The sequence below is a fragment of the Macaca mulatta genome, chromosome 15 (genome assembly GCF_049350105.2).
Source record: "Macaca mulatta isolate MMU2019108-1 chromosome 15, T2T-MMU8v2.0, whole genome shotgun sequence".
NCBI lineage: Eukaryota > Metazoa > Chordata > Mammalia > Primates > Cercopithecidae > Macaca > Macaca mulatta.
In genome coordinates, this window is record NC_133420.1 from 66,026,874 (window position 1) to 66,042,126 (window position 15,253).

Genomic DNA, 15,253 nt, shown 5'->3' on the forward strand with positions numbered 1-15,253 from the left:
GAGAGGAAGTCTCACTCTGTTGCCCAGGATGGAGTACGGTGGCGCCCATCTCGGGGCTCACTGCAACCTCCACCTCCAGGGTTCAAGGGATTCTCCAGCCTCAGACTCCCGAGTAGCTGGGATTACAGGTGTGTACTACCATGACCAGCTAATTTTTGTATTTTCAGTAGAGACTGGGTTTCGCCATGTTGGCCAGGCGGCTGGTCTTGAACTCCTGACTTCAAGCGATACACTTGCCTTGGCCTCCCAAAGTGCTGGGATTACAGGTGTGAACCACCACACTCAGCCCAGTTTTTAAAATGATAATTATTATTATTATTTTAATTTTTAGAGACAGGGTCTCACTATGTTGCCTAAGCTGGACTTGAACTACTGGGCTCAAGTGATCCTCCTGCCTTAGTCTTCTGATTAGCTGGGACCATAGGTACGTGCCACTACATCCGGCTTAAAAGCTGTATTTCTAAAAAAGCTCTATTTATCTGGGAAAAAATCACTTTGATTTTCAAAGTCTGAAAGGTTAGTTTGAGATGAAGAAAATAAACCTTAACTTTATTTAATAATCTCTGTTATGACTCAAAAGGATTTGTAGCAGAAGCCAAAAATGTGACCTGGGACATAAACTTTCCAAAGTGACAACAAACAAATGTAACTAGATAACTAGGGAGTGCTTGAAAATGTTATGACTAACTGGGAGGGGCAGATGATCTTTTCCCTCCTTTCTGAACTGCTAAAGCAGAGTCAACAGACTAACTCTTATAGACGTGGGGGTGGAGGGCAACCTTGGCCTAGGGTTCTGAGACTGAGGGCCCTTTTTTGTTTGATTTTGCTTTTTTTTTTTTTTTTGAGACGGTCTTGCTCTGTCGCCCAGGCTGGAGTGCAATGGCGCGATCTCAGCTCACTGCAACCTCCACCTCTCGGCTTCAAGCGGTTCTCCTGCCTCAGCCTCCCAAGTAGCTGGGACTACAGGTGTGTGCCACCATGCCCAGCTAATTTTTGTATTTTTAGTAGAGACAGGGTTTCACTATGTTGGCCAGGCTGGTCTCGAACTGCTGACCTCTGGTGATCCACTTGCCTCGGCCTACCAAAGTGTTGGGATTACAGGCGTGAGCCACTGCGCCCAGCCTGTTTTGCTTTTTTTTGAGGCAGAATCTTGCTCTGTTGCCCAGGCTGGAGGGCAGTGCATAATCATGGCTCACTGCAGCCTTGAACTCCTGGGTTCAAGTGATCCTCCTGCCTTAGCCTTCCAAGTAGCTGGGCATACAAGCATGCCACTAAACCCAGCTAATTTTTGTATTATTGTAGTCAGGATCCCACTGGTTGCCCAGGCTAGAAGGTTGTTTTCTGCAATTAAATACTTAACTCTCCTCATGTCTCCCAACTCATGGTCTCCACAACTTCAGGCAGTCCTGTCCTTTAAAAAACTTAGAGAAAACAGGCCATGGAACCCCCAATTCATTTTTTTCTTGAAAAATGGCCTGTTTCCAGGTTTCCTCACCATAGGAAAAAGCTGCTGCAATTTTACTCTTGTAGGACCAAAGGCTAGTCTTATATATTCACTCAAATTCTTTCATGAACCCTCGAAATGAGGGATATACTTCTACTGCAGTGACACACAACTTCTCCCTTGAAGATACCTCCAACATCTAGGACACACGTTTCCCATCGCACTGGAATCCGTATTTTAGTGGAATGTAGTTCTCAATCATTAAACACTTACGTATTCTACTACCAGGGCAATGAGGATAATTTTCGCTGATGCTCTGCCCTGTCATCCTCTCCACATTACTTTCTTCTCGCTATCCTTTAGGACGTTAATTCTTGCAAAACACCTGGAGAGCCCTTCCATCCTTCTTAGCCCTCTGTATTTCCCACATTACTGCTATTGTCTGTTTTCATGCCTGCCTCCCAACCCAAAGTGAAGGCTTCATAAGGGCAAGGGTTAGTCTTGTTCACTTTCAAATCACCCAAACCTAGCCTGTTACCTAGCACATGGTAGGTACTCATACTCGATATCTGTTGAATGAAGTCTGAATAAGCCATCAACACAAAGATAACACATTGATGTTTTAGAATGGATAAACTGGAAAAGGTGAGATACATAGAAAAGAATAAATACCAAGGACTTGAGAACCACCCACAGGAAATCAGTGGAGGAATATACGTCCATGAAGATAAAAGAATATGGCATGTTGTTACAGATGTCAAGAGAGTTTCATGAAATGTTGGCCAATACTTCATGATGCAAAATAAGCAGGTTACAAAACAGTATCTTTTTTTTTTTTTTTGGTATAGGGCAGTTGGAATGTAGAAAACAGTATCATCTTAATCAGAGCAAGGAAAAATGTATATCACATGTCTGGTGGTTTATATGCCAGAATGTTAGAGTATTTCTTTCTCAGTAGCAGAATTAAATCTTTTCAACTGTACAATAAATATGCATTTTTTTATAGGACTTCACTTTATTGCATTTCATAGATATCACATTTTTTACAAATTGCAAGTTTGTGGCAACCCTGCGTCCAGCAAGTCTATCTGTTCCACTTTTCCAACAGCACATGCTCATTTCGTGTCTGCGTCACATTTTGGTAATTCTCGCAACATCTCAGAATTTTTCATTATTCTATCTGTTATGGTGACCTGTGATCAGTGATTTTGTTTTTTTCCTTTTTCTTATTTCAATAGTTCTTGGGGAACAGGTGGTGTCTGGCTACATGGATAAGTTCCTTAGTAGTGATTTCTGAGATTTTGGTGTACCCATCACCCGGGGAGTGTACACTGTACCCAATGTGTAGTTTAAAAAAAATTTTTTTTTTTTTCCGAGACGGAGTCTTGCTCTGTTACCCAGGCTCGAGTGCAGTGGCACAATCTTGGCTTACTGCAACATCCGCCTCCCGAGTTCAAGCAATTCTCCTGCCTCAGCCTCCCAAGTAGCTGGGATTACAGGGATGCACCACCATGCCCAGCTAATTTTTTTAGTAGAGACGGGGGTCTCACCATGTTGGCCAGGTTGGTCTCAAACTCCTGACCTCGTAATCTGCCTGCCTTGGCCTCCCAAAGTGCTGGGATTCTAGGCATGAGCCACCATGCTCGGCCCCAGTGTGTAGTTTTTTTAATCCCTCACCCGCCTCCCATCCTTTCCCTAGAGTCCCCAAAGTCCACTGTATCATTCTCATGCTTTTGCGTCCTCATAGCTTAGGTCCCACTTATGAGTGAAAACATACGATGTTTGGTTTTCCATTCCTGAGTTACTTCACTTAGAATAATGGTCTCCAAATCCATCCAGGTTGCTGTGAATGTCATTATTTAATTCCTGGCTGAGTAGTATTCCATGGTACGTATCTATATATACACCACAATTTCTTTATCCACTTGTTGATTGATGGGCAGTTGGGCTGGTTCCACATTTTTGTAATTGTGAATTGTGCCGCTATAAACATGCGTGTGCAGGTATCTTTTTCATATAATGACTTCTTTTCTTCTGGGTAGACGCCCAGTAGTGGGACTGCTGGATCAAACGGTAAATCTACTTTTAGTTCTTTAAGGAATCGCCACAGTTTTCCACAGTGGTTGTACTAGTTTACATTCCCACCAGCAGTGTAAAAGTGTTCCCTTTTCACCACATCCACGCCAACATCTATTATTTTTTGATTATTGCCATTCTTGCAGGAATAAGGTGGTTATTAAAAAAAAAAAATTGGTGTTTTAAAGTAAAATGATTGGAACAGACAACAGATCATTGGTTTTCAGGGGCTGGAAGTAGGGGACATTGAGTACACAGGGGCATGAAGGATGTTTGGGGGTGACTGAACTGTTCTACATCTTGATTGTGGTAGTGGTTTGATGGTATGTATGCTTTTGTTAAAACTCATGGATCTGTACAATAAAAAGGGTAAATTCTGTTGTATGCAAATTATATCTTAAGAAAAAATTTTTAAGCAATGGAAACCTTCTACTTCCGAATGTATTTACTTTGAGAAATGATGAGACTAACAATTCTTAAGTAATAAAATCATGAACCTCTGCCTGGAACAATGAGCACTTGAGAGAGAAAACTTACCTCATGCTTGCCCATGCACCACTTCTGAGTTAGGAAAGTGCAAGGGGGACACTTCTCCTCACTATGACAAGAATGATATACTGCAGAAAGAGAAAGGTAACTTTAGGAATACTTTCGAAATAAAGTCACGTAAACCATTATACATCATATAAATGGCATACAGCATGAAACTTTTAAATTCGGAAACTGGGAGTACTTTTAAAAAATGGTCACAGGAAAGTAAAAAGTACCTGACTTCATGTTAAAGTGTTGAAGGACAAGCATGAGTGAGAAAAAGAAACCCAACCAAGGCGGAAGAGACATGCCCAAACAGAAGCAGAGGAGGCAGCTTTCTCATCTCATCTCTTGCAGCACAGCCATATGGTCCATCCAATTCTACTATGTCATTCTTTTGGCCCTACCTTAACAGCAACTGCTCACTTCTGCTCAGATATCTTTGCTATTAATTCCATCTAAAATGCTTCTGCTGATTCCTTCCAATTTCATTACTGCCTATAAGGGGAAGTTCATCAAAACTCACTTCCTACAATGAAGCTTTCCTTGGCTGACCATACTCTAGCCTGAGCTCCCTCACACTTCCTGGTGTCTCAGTTCCTACGCAGATGGGTTGCTGCCACATTATTTAGCCCATCTGCATGTGAAGGGTGGTTGTATCATGTGTATTGAACTACCATTCTCCTCCTCGCAGGGAGAACGTAAGAACCTCGTGGTCACGGGGTATTTTTGCAGGGAGAACGTACGAACCTCATGGTCACGGGGTATTTTTATCTTCCTCTGAAGTTCCCTCTGTGTCTGACACCATGTTAGAAATACAGTAAACACTTAAGAAAATGGAAATGAATGGGGAACAAAATAGGCTAAAACAACACAATTCACAAATGGTGAAGTTCTTACTATGGATCTTGCCCAGCAGGACTTGGGCTTCATCTGTAACACCCGCAAGTAAGTGTAAAGGAGGGAATGGGTGGGGACTGCCCTGGGCATGTACTTCATGCTGGTATGAATGCCACGGGAGGGGCTTTCAAACTATGCTGGGAGGACTATCCTAAGATTCCCAAGGAAGGAGGGAACATTCCACTTAATGAAGAATTTAAGATCTGTTTTACTCCATTAACTTAAAAAATCAAGAGCTGGTTTTCTAGTTTTAAGTCTGAATCATATTGCCAGACTAACTGTGGGTATCAAATCTGGTCCCCTGAATTATTTCAGGTTTGCCTCTGGTATTTGGTAAAATGAAATGATGAGCCCAGTATGGTGATAGAGGAAAGCCAGCAACCAGACTTGACAGATACAGAAATTGAGTGATGTCAAGTGGTTGTTGGCCTGGTATCTGAGCAGTTTATCAGAGAAAAACTGGAAACACTGAAATGTCCAGCAACACAAGACTGACTGAATAAGTTATGGTCCATCCATGTAACAGGACACTCAATTGCCATTAAAAATTTATATTTAAAAAAAAATACTGACAAGGCGACAGATTAAAAATATAATAATAAGAGTGGGAAAAAAGCTAGTTAAAAGCATTCAGTTCAGTAAGATCCCATTTTTATTTTGGGAAAAAAATGCAAACATATATATTTGCACATGGCAAAAGACCCTGAGAAATACATGTAAGGTATAATTCTTAGGAGGTGACATATAATAGATTATTTAATTTCAAACTTTTGACTTTATTTTTTTTTTTTGAGTCAGAGTCTCACTTTGTCACCCAGGCTGGAGTGCAATGGCGCAATCTTGGCTCACTGCAACCTCTGCCTCCTGGGTTCAAGTGATTCTCTTGCCTCAGCCTCCCAAGTAGCTGGGATTATAGGCATCCGCCACCACGCCAGGCTAAGTTTTGTATTTTTAGTAGAGACAGGGTTTTACCATGTTGGCCAGACTAGTCTTAACCTTCTGACCTCAGGTGATCCACCTGCCTCGGCTTCCCAAAGAGAGGCGTGAGTCACTGCACCTGGCCTTTTTTACTATTTTTTTTTTTTTTTTTTGAGACGGAGTCTCACTCTGTTGCCCAGGCTGAAGTACAGTAGCACGATCTTGGCTCACTGCAACCTCTGCCTCCCGGATTCAAGCAATTCTCCTGCCTCAGCCTCCCGAGTAGCTGAGATTACAGGTGCCTGCCACAATGCCTAGCTAACTTTTGTATTTTTAGTAGAAACAGAGTTTCACCATGTTGGCCAGGGTGGTCTCGAACTCCTGACCTCAAGTGACTCGCCCACCTCGGCCTCCCAAAGTGCTAGGATTACAGGCACGAGCCACTGTGCCTGGCCTCTATTTTCTTTTTTGAGACAGAGTATCAGTCTGTCAGCAGGCTGGAGTACAGTGATGTGATCTCAGCTTACTGCAACCTCTGCCCCCGGGGTTCAAGTGATTTTCCTGCCTCAGCCTCCTGAGTAGCTGGGACCACAGGCGCATACCAACACGCCTGGCTAATTTTTGTATTTTTAGTAGAGACAGGGTTTTACCATGTTGGGCAGGATGGTCTCCAACTCTTGACCTCATGATCTGCCCCCCTTGGTCTCCCAAAGTGCTGGGATTACAGGCGTGAGCCACTGCGCCTGGCCCTGGCCTCTACTTTCTTAATTTTAATAGGATAAATACATATTGCTTCGATAACAACAAAAAAGTCACTTTTAATTTTGTAAAAAGACGCTAAATTTCAAAATATGCACCAAAGTGGAGACCACAAAGAAAAAAAGATCTTGAGAGATAAGATCAGCTGGGGTGTCTTCCAACATTTTTAGGTGTCTTTGACATCCTTAGAGTAAACCAATGGAGTAAACCAACTGTATCACAATGGATTGGATGCAGAAGTAGATATGATAATTCAGGTGTGATTCCAAGCTGTGGCCCAGATGACAGACCCACCTTCACAGAAGCAGCCTCTGAGCATGGGAGCAAGGGGCAACCATCACAGCATGACTTTAGAGCAGCAAAGACAGTTACACAGCAGGATCCTAAATGACACGGTGTGAGCAGGCTGAAGTGTGAAGACAAGATGCTACTCACCTGGATGGTCACATTCATGGACTCTAGCGCAGGTTTGGGTACATTCAGGGGGCCTAGTACCACAGGGAACTGGAGGGTAAATCACTGATGCACCACAATGGCAGGTTAATTCATCAAAACCTGGCGGAGCAGCAGGTAAAACAAAAGAATCCTTTCTGAGTTTGGGATGTGCACATACATATTTACACACACACACACACACACATGCACACACACATTTTTGCTTGTAGTTTTAGCGGAGAATTTTTGGAGGTGTTACTTTTTTTAAAGGAGGTTTTTATTTTATTAAACTTTTATTTTATTAAAACTAAGCTGGTGAAAAAGGCATGCACAGATATGAAGTTTCATTTACTACTGTGACCCTGACAGCTTCCCAATACTTTTCCCAACATATTTCTAGACAGGAGATTATATTGATGACTGAGTTTTTAATATTATAACAGGAAAGTTATCAACATTTCAAAGATCACATAAGAATTATTTTCCAAATGATCAATGTGGGCTGTTATAAAATCATGCACGGGGCCGGGCGCGGTGGCTCACGCCTATAATCTCAGCACTCTGGGAGGCCGAGGTGGGCGGATCACGAGGTCAGGAGATTGAGACCATCCTGGCTAACACGGCGAAACCTTGTCTCTACTAAAAATACAAAAAATTAGCCGGGCGTGGTGGTGGGTGCCTGTAGTCCCAGCTGCTGGGGAAGCTGAGGCAGGAGAATGGTGTGAACCCGAGAGGCGGAGCTTGCAGTGAGCCAAGATCATGCCACTGCACTCCAGCCTGGGTGACACAGCAAGACTCTGTCTCAAAAAAATAAAATAAAATAAAATAAAATAAAATAAAATAAAATAAAATAAAATAAAATAAAATAAAATAAAATAAAATCATGCACGGGTAAAAAGATCCATTCAAAGTATAAGAAAGTCCAATAAATTTTAGTGACAGAGAACAAAAACACTGAGTCAAGTTCTTTCTAAAATGAAGTTGAATTTTGGTGTAATTTCAAAGAATATCAGTAATTATTTGAAAACATCTTTAAAATACTCTTCCCTTCTCCTGTGTAAGGTTATTTGTGTAAGGATGGATTTTTTTTCATATACCTCAACTATATCATGATGGATTGGATGCAGAAGTAGATGTGAGAATTCAGCTATCTTCTATTAAACCAAGTATCCACCATTCTATATTTTTGAAAAGTTATTTTAAAAATTTTTGTGGGCCGGGCGCGGTGGCTCAAGCCTGTAATCCCAGCACTTTGGGAGGCCGAGATGGGTGGATCACGAGGTCAGGAGATCGAGACCATCCTGGCTAACACGGTGAAACCCCGTCTCTACTAAAAAATACAAAAATCTAGCCGGGCGAGGTGGCGGGCGCCTGTAGTCCCAGCTGCTCGGGAGGCTGAGGCAGGAGAATGGGGTAAACCTGGGAGGCGGAGCTTGCAGTGAGCTGAGATCCGGCCACTGCAGTACAGCCTGGGCGACAGAGCAAGACTCCGTCTCAAAAAAAAAAAAAAAAAAAAAAAAAATTTGTGATTACATGCAATGAATATATTATTATTCTTAAATATACTAATCAATTATTTTTTAAATTTCTCAGTTTTAATTTCTAATACAGTAGATACAGATAAATACGACTCACATAAAAAGAGCTCTTTAGGATACTTTTTAGTAATGTAAATGAGCCCTACTACAAACAAGTTTGCAAACTGCTGCTAATAATATAGAGAAAGAAGATTGTTGAGGACAGAACCTAGGTAAATAACATACATGAGGCAGGTAGCAGAGAAGGAATCTATCAACGAACTAGGCCCCATATGAGGATCACTGCTCATATCACAAGTTTTCAGGGACTACAATACAGCATTAGAAGTAACTTTAAAGAAAGTCTCAACATATTGTAAATACGAAGGCTTAGTTCAAGAATCCATACCATTCTAAGTAAATCAATCTCTCAAAGTATATTATGTCTGAATTTCTAAAAAACTCTTCTAATAAACTATATAGTAAAGACACTCACTGGCTTGCCAGCATGTCTGGCAGTTTCCACGATGACAAGGTTCTTCACACCTATGAAGGCCACAACGGAGTTTCCTCCCACAAATCAAAGGACACTTGTGCTCCTTATCCTGGGAAGAGAGATTTGTATTTGTTCATAAAATGGTCTTCATTTTATATTTTCCATAAATAACAACAAGATTAATAAAAACAAAGCTCTACACATTTATGGATAAAATGATGTCTGGAAATACCTTCAAAATAGCCACAAAAGGGAGAGTAGGTGGGGATGAAGATAAAACAAAATTCCTCACGAGGTGATCAATACTAAAGCTGGATGTTGTGTATATGGGACTCTCTATACTAGTCTCTCTGCTTCTGCATATATTTGAGAGAGAGAGAGACAGAGATATATATATATATATATTTTTTTTTTTTTGAGATGGAGTCTCGCTCTGTCACCCTGGCTGGAGTGCAGTGGCACGATCTCGGCTCACTGCAAGCTCCGCCTCCCAGGTTCACACCATTCTCCTGCCTCAGCCTCCTGAGTAGCTGGGACTACAGGCGCTCGCCACGATGCCTGGCTAATTTTTTTGTATTTTTAGTAGAGACAGGGTTTCACCGTGTTAGCCAGGATGGTCTCGATCTCCTGACCTCATGATCCGCCCACCTTGGCCTCCCAAAGTGCTGGGATTACAGGCGTGAGCCAGTTTGAAATTTTAAAAAAATATATTTTATTTTTACATTGTGTGTGTGTCTTTGTGTGGGAGAGCCAGGGTCTCACTCTGTTGCCCAGGCTGGAGTGTGGTGGTGCGATCTCGGCTCACTGCAACCTCCACCTCCCAGGTTCAAGCAATTCTCCTACCTCAGCTTCCTGAGTAGCTGGCATTACAGGTGCCCACCACAATGTCCAGGTAAGTTTTAAATTTTTAGTAGAGACAGGGTTTCACCATGTTGGCCAGTCTGGTCTGGAACTCCTGACCTCAAGTGATCTGCCTGCCTTGGCCTCCCAAAGTGCTGGGATTATAGGCATGAGCTACCACGTCCAGCCTTATTTTTACATTTAAATCTATTTATTTATTTAGAGACCTGGTTATGAGATGGGCATTTTTGTAGTTTTGGTAGAGATGGGGTTTTACCATGTTGCCAAGGCTGACCTTGAATTCCTTGGATTAAGTGAGATCCACCCACCTCAGCCTCCAAAAGTGGAATTACAGGTGTGAGCCACCATGCCTGGCTGTAAATTTTTTTATAAGAAGAGGAAGTCTTTAAGCCTTCTAACACTATTTTATAATACTTGCACAATTCATCATTCTTCACTTTAATATATAAATTTTAAAAATAATTATGTATGTTATATATATACATACACATGTATTACCTTGCTATTGGTACTGTGTTATCTTGTTTATGTATATACACACTGATACAGTTTGGCTGTGTCTCCAACCAAATCTTATCTTGAATTCCCACATGTTGTGGGAAGGACCTGGTAGGAGTTAACTAAATCATGGCGGGGGAAGGTCTTTCCCATGCTGTTCTCATGATAGTGAATAAGTCTCCTGAGATCTGATGGCTTTATAAGGCTGAGTTTCCCTGCATAAGCTCTCTCTCTGCCTGTTGCCATCCATATTAAGACGTGACTTGCTCTTCCTTGTCTCTCACCATGATTATAAAGCCTCCCCAGCCACGTGGAACTGTAAGCACATTAAACCTCTTTCTTTTGTAACTTGCCCAGTCTCGGGTATGTCTTTATCAGCAGTGTGAAAACAGACTAATACAGTAAACTGGTACCAGTAGAGTGGGGTGCTGCTGAAAAGATACCCGAAAATGTGGAAGTGACTTTAGAACTGGGTAACAGGCAGATGATGGAACAGTTTGGAGGGCTCAGAAGACAGGAGAATGTGGGAAAGTTTGGAACTTCTTAGAGACTTGCTGAATGGCTTTGCCCAAAATGCTGATAATGATATGGACAATAATGTCCAGGCTGAGGTGGTCTCAGATGGAGATGAGGAACTTGTTGGGAGCTGGAGCAAAGGTGACTCTTGTTGTTTTATCAAAGAGAGTGGCAACATTTTGCCCCTGCCCTAAAGATCTGTGGAACTTTGAACTTGAGAAAGATGATTAAGAGTATCTGGTGGAAGAACTTTCTAAGTAGCAAAGCATTTAAGAGGTGACTTGGGTGCTGTTAAAGGCATTCAGTTTTAGAAGTGAAACAAAGCATAAAAGTTTGGAAAATTTGCAGCCTGCCAATGTGACAGAAAATCCTATTTTCTGAGAAGAAATTCAAGCTGACTGCAGAAATTTGCATAAGTAATGAGGAGCCAAATGTAAAACCCCAAGACAATAGGGAAAATGTCCCCAAAGCATGTCAGAGGTCTTCATGGCAGCCCCTCCCATGACAGGCCTGGAGGCTCAGGAGGAAAAAATGGTTTTGTGGGCCGGCCCTAGGGTCCCTCTGCTGTATGCAGCCTAGGGACTTAGTGCCCTGCATCCCAGCCACTCCAGCTGTGGCTGAAAGGGCCCAACACAGAGCTTGGGCCATGGCTTCAGAGTGCAAGCACCAAGCCTTGGCAGCTTCCATGTAGTGTTGCGCCTGTGGGTGCACAGAAATCAATAACTGACGCTGGAAACCTCTGCCTAGGTTTCAGAAGATGGATGGAAACACCTGGATGTCCAGGCAGAAGTTTGCTGCAGGGGTGGGGCTGTCACAGAGAACCTCTGCTAGGGCAGTGCCAAAGAGAAATGTGGGGTTGCAGCCCCCACACGGAGTCCCTACTGGGGTACCAGCTAGTGGAGCTGTTAGAAGAGGGTCACTGTCCTCCAGACCCTAGAATGGGAGATGCACTGACAGCTTGCACTGTGTGCCTGGAAAAGTCACAGACACTCAACACCAGCCTGTGAAAGCAGGTGGGAGGGGGCTGTATGCTGCAAAGCCACATGGGCGGAGCCGTCCAAGACCATGGGAACCCACTTCTTGCATCCGCGTGACCTAGATGTAAGACATGGAGTCAAAGGAGAGCATTTTGTAGCTTTAAGATTTGACTGCCCAGCCGGGCGCAGTGGCTCACGCCTGTAATCCCAGCACTTTGCGAGGCCGAGGCAGGTGGATCACGAGGTCAGGAGATCAAGACCATCCTAAGATGGTGAAACCCCGTCTCTACTAAAAATACAAAAAAATTAGCTGGGCGTGGTGGCGGGCGCCTGCAGTCCCAGCTGCTCGGGAGGCTGAGGCAGGAGAATGGTGTGAGCCTGGGAGGCAGAGCTTGCAGTAAGCGGAGATCACGGAGAGAGCGAGACTCCATCTCAAAAAAAAAAAAAAAACCAAAAATTTGACTGCCCCACTGAATTTTGGACTTGCATGGGGCCTGTACCCCTTTGTTTTGGCCAACTTCTCCCATTTGGAATGGCTGTATATACCCAATGCCTGTACCCCTATTGTACCTAGGAAGTAACTAATTTGCTTTTGAATTTACGGGCTCACAGGCAAAGCGACTTGCCTTGTCTTGGATGAGACTTTGGACTGTAGACTTTTGAGTTAATGCTGAAATGGGTTAAGACTTTGGGGGACTGTTGGAAAGGCATGATTGGTTTTGAAATGTGAGGACATGAAATTTGGGAGGGGCCAGGGGCAGAATGATATAGTTTGGCTGTGTCCCCACCCAAATCTCATCTTGACTTCCAATATGTTGTGGGAGGGACCTGGTGGTAGGTAACTGAATCACGGGGGCAGGTCTTTCTCGTGCTGTTCTCGTGATAGTGAATACGTCTCATGAGATTTGATGGCTTTATAAGGCCAAGTTTCCTGGACAAACTCTATTTCTCTGCCTGCTGCTATCCATGTGAGATGTGATTTGCTTCTCCTTGCCTTCCACCATGATTGTGAGGCCTCCCCAGCCACTTGGAACTGTAGATCCATTAATCCTCTTTCTTTTGTAATTTGCCTAGTCTTGGGTATGTCTTTATTGGCAGTGTGAAAATGGACTAATACATACATACATATACATACACGTTTATACATACATGTTATGTCATATATTACATATATGTTATCTTGTTTTTTTTAATATATAAAAGAGTATATTAGATAACAGAGTACGAATAGCCAGCTAGTGCTTTATTTAGCTCCATAAAAGCAAATATTTTAAATAAACATTTTATTTTTAAAAATCTTTTTTAAAAATGTCATAATAATTTTTCCTACTGACAAGCAGTACATGACAAGCAGTACATGACAAGCAGTACATGAAACCTGAAGCCCAAGTTGCTAAGTCCAGTCTGTGTTGGGACAACACACAATCTCCTGCAGAAGACTGTGTGCTCACCTAGGGGTCTTGGGCTCTGGGGTATGAGGCATTCTCTTTCCTCTTTCTCTTCCTCTGTGTTGCTACTAGATGCCACTGGCTGACTTCTTGACCTGGGTGAGACTAAAAAGGCCCAGTCTGTCTCTTTATAGAGAGCTTATGGGGACACTATGAGAGCTCTTTGACTGCTGCTTAGGGGCCCATACCAATGACTTTTAAATCTGGGCTGCATTCTCCACGTGGCTCAGGCTTCCAGAAGCCCAGCCCCTGGATGAATGGAATCTGATTACGCCTAATAAGTCCACTTACCACACAGCATATCTCATTACATTTATGCCGTCCACACAACCGTTTCTTGTTACACCGCTTGTCACACATAAATGTAGCATCTGCTGTGGCCAATTAAAAAGAAAAAAGAAAAACAGGCAAAGGATATGAACATTCATTCCACAAATATTTGAGTGACTATAAGCTAAAAGATTACAATAGTAATAATACAATTGTAATAATGTAAATGCAGTTTTTTTTTTTTTTTTTTTTTTTTTTTTGAGATGGAGTCTCTCTCTGTTGCCCAGGCTGGAGTGCAGTGGCATGATCTTGGCTCACCACAATGTCTGCCTCTTGGGTTCAAGTGATTCTTGTGCCTCAACCTCCCAAGTAGCTGGGCTTACAGGTGCCCGCCACCACAGCCAGCTAATTTTTGCATTTTTAGTAGAAGCAGGGCTTCACCATGTTGTCCAAGCTGGTCTTGAACTCCTGATCTCAGGTGATCCGCCTCCCATGGCCTCCCAAAGTGCTGAGATTAAAGGAATGCGCCACTGTGCCTGGCCTTTTTGCTCTCTTTTTTTTTCTTTGTTTTTTCTTTTGAGATAGAGTCTCACTCTGTTGCCCAGGCTGGAGTGCAGTGGTGCAATCTTGGTTCACAGCAACCTCCACCTCCCAGGTTCAAGCGATTCTCCCACCTCAGACTCCCGAGTAGCTGGGATTACAGGTTTGTGCCACCACGCCCGGCTAATTTTTGTATTTTTAGTAGAGACCGGGTTTCGCCATGTTGGCCAGGCTGGTCTCGAACTCCTGACCTCAGGTGATCCACCTGCCTTGGCCTCCCAAAGTGTTGGGATTCCAGGTGTCAGCCACCATGCCAGGCCGTCAGTTTTTTTTTTTTTTTTTTTTTTTTTTAAAGAGACAGGGTGTCTTTCTGTCACCCAGGCTGGAGTGCAGTGGCATTAACATAGCTCACTGTAACCTCGAATTCCTGGGCTCAAATGAGCCTCCCATCTCGGCCTTCCAAATGTTGGGGTTACAGGTGTAAGCCACTCTGCCCAGCTGAAAATGCATATTAAAATATCAATTTTCACCTTTAAAACTGTCTTAAAAAAATAGCAATGGTAGGGTTTAAGATGTGGAGAAAAAGGCACACTCATCTTGGTAGATGGGTGTACAAACTTTTGCAGTCCATGGGGGACTGATTCCAGGACCTCCCTTGGATATCAAAATTCACAGATATTCAAGTCTCTTATACAAAATGGTATAATATTTGCATATAACCTATGCACACTCTTCTTTATACTTCAAATCTTCTCTAGATTACTTATAACACCAAATACAATATAAATGCTATCTAGATAGTTATTGTTTAGAAAATGATGAGAAAAAATTTTGTACATGTTCAGTACAGATGTAATTTGTTTACAAATTTGTCTTTGAATATTTTCAATCTATGGTTGGTTGAATCCATGGATATGGAACCCGTGGATGTGTAAGGCTGGCTGCATGTATGTTTCTATCAAAAATTTAAGTGTGGTTGGGCATGGTGGCTCCTGCCTGTAATCCTAGCACTTTGGGAGGCTGAGCCAGGAGGACTGCTCGAGCCCAGGAATTCAAGACCAGCCTGG

At 42.8% G+C, this 15,253-nt stretch overlaps 1 protein-coding gene across 10 annotated transcripts in view; it reads right to left on the reverse strand.

The window, feature by feature from the left end:
• NFX1 (nuclear transcription factor, X-box binding 1) overlaps positions 1 to 15,253 on the reverse strand; it is an 84,167-nt gene that overhangs the window by 20,487 nt on the left and 48,427 nt on the right. For 5 of the 10 annotated variants that reach the window (XR_013404781.1, XR_013404779.1, XR_013404780.1 and 2 more), the window contains exons 12-15: positions 13,668 to 13,747; positions 9,077 to 9,185; positions 7,064 to 7,183; positions 4,058 to 4,137 (exon numbers count right to left, since the gene is read on the reverse strand). Coding sequence is in view for 7 of the 10 variants with exons in the window: in XM_015117560.3 (XP_014973046.2) it covers positions 4,058 to 4,137; positions 7,064 to 7,183; positions 9,077 to 9,185; positions 13,668 to 13,747 (389 nt within the window). In the remaining 3 variants the exon portion in view is untranslated. Of the gene's footprint in view, positions 1 to 2,439; positions 3,506 to 4,057; positions 4,138 to 7,063; positions 7,184 to 9,076; positions 9,186 to 13,667; positions 13,751 to 15,253 lie in introns of those variants that run through there. The other 5 variants (XM_015117559.3, XM_077965964.1, XM_015117554.3 and 2 more) reach the window with 2 other exon arrangements.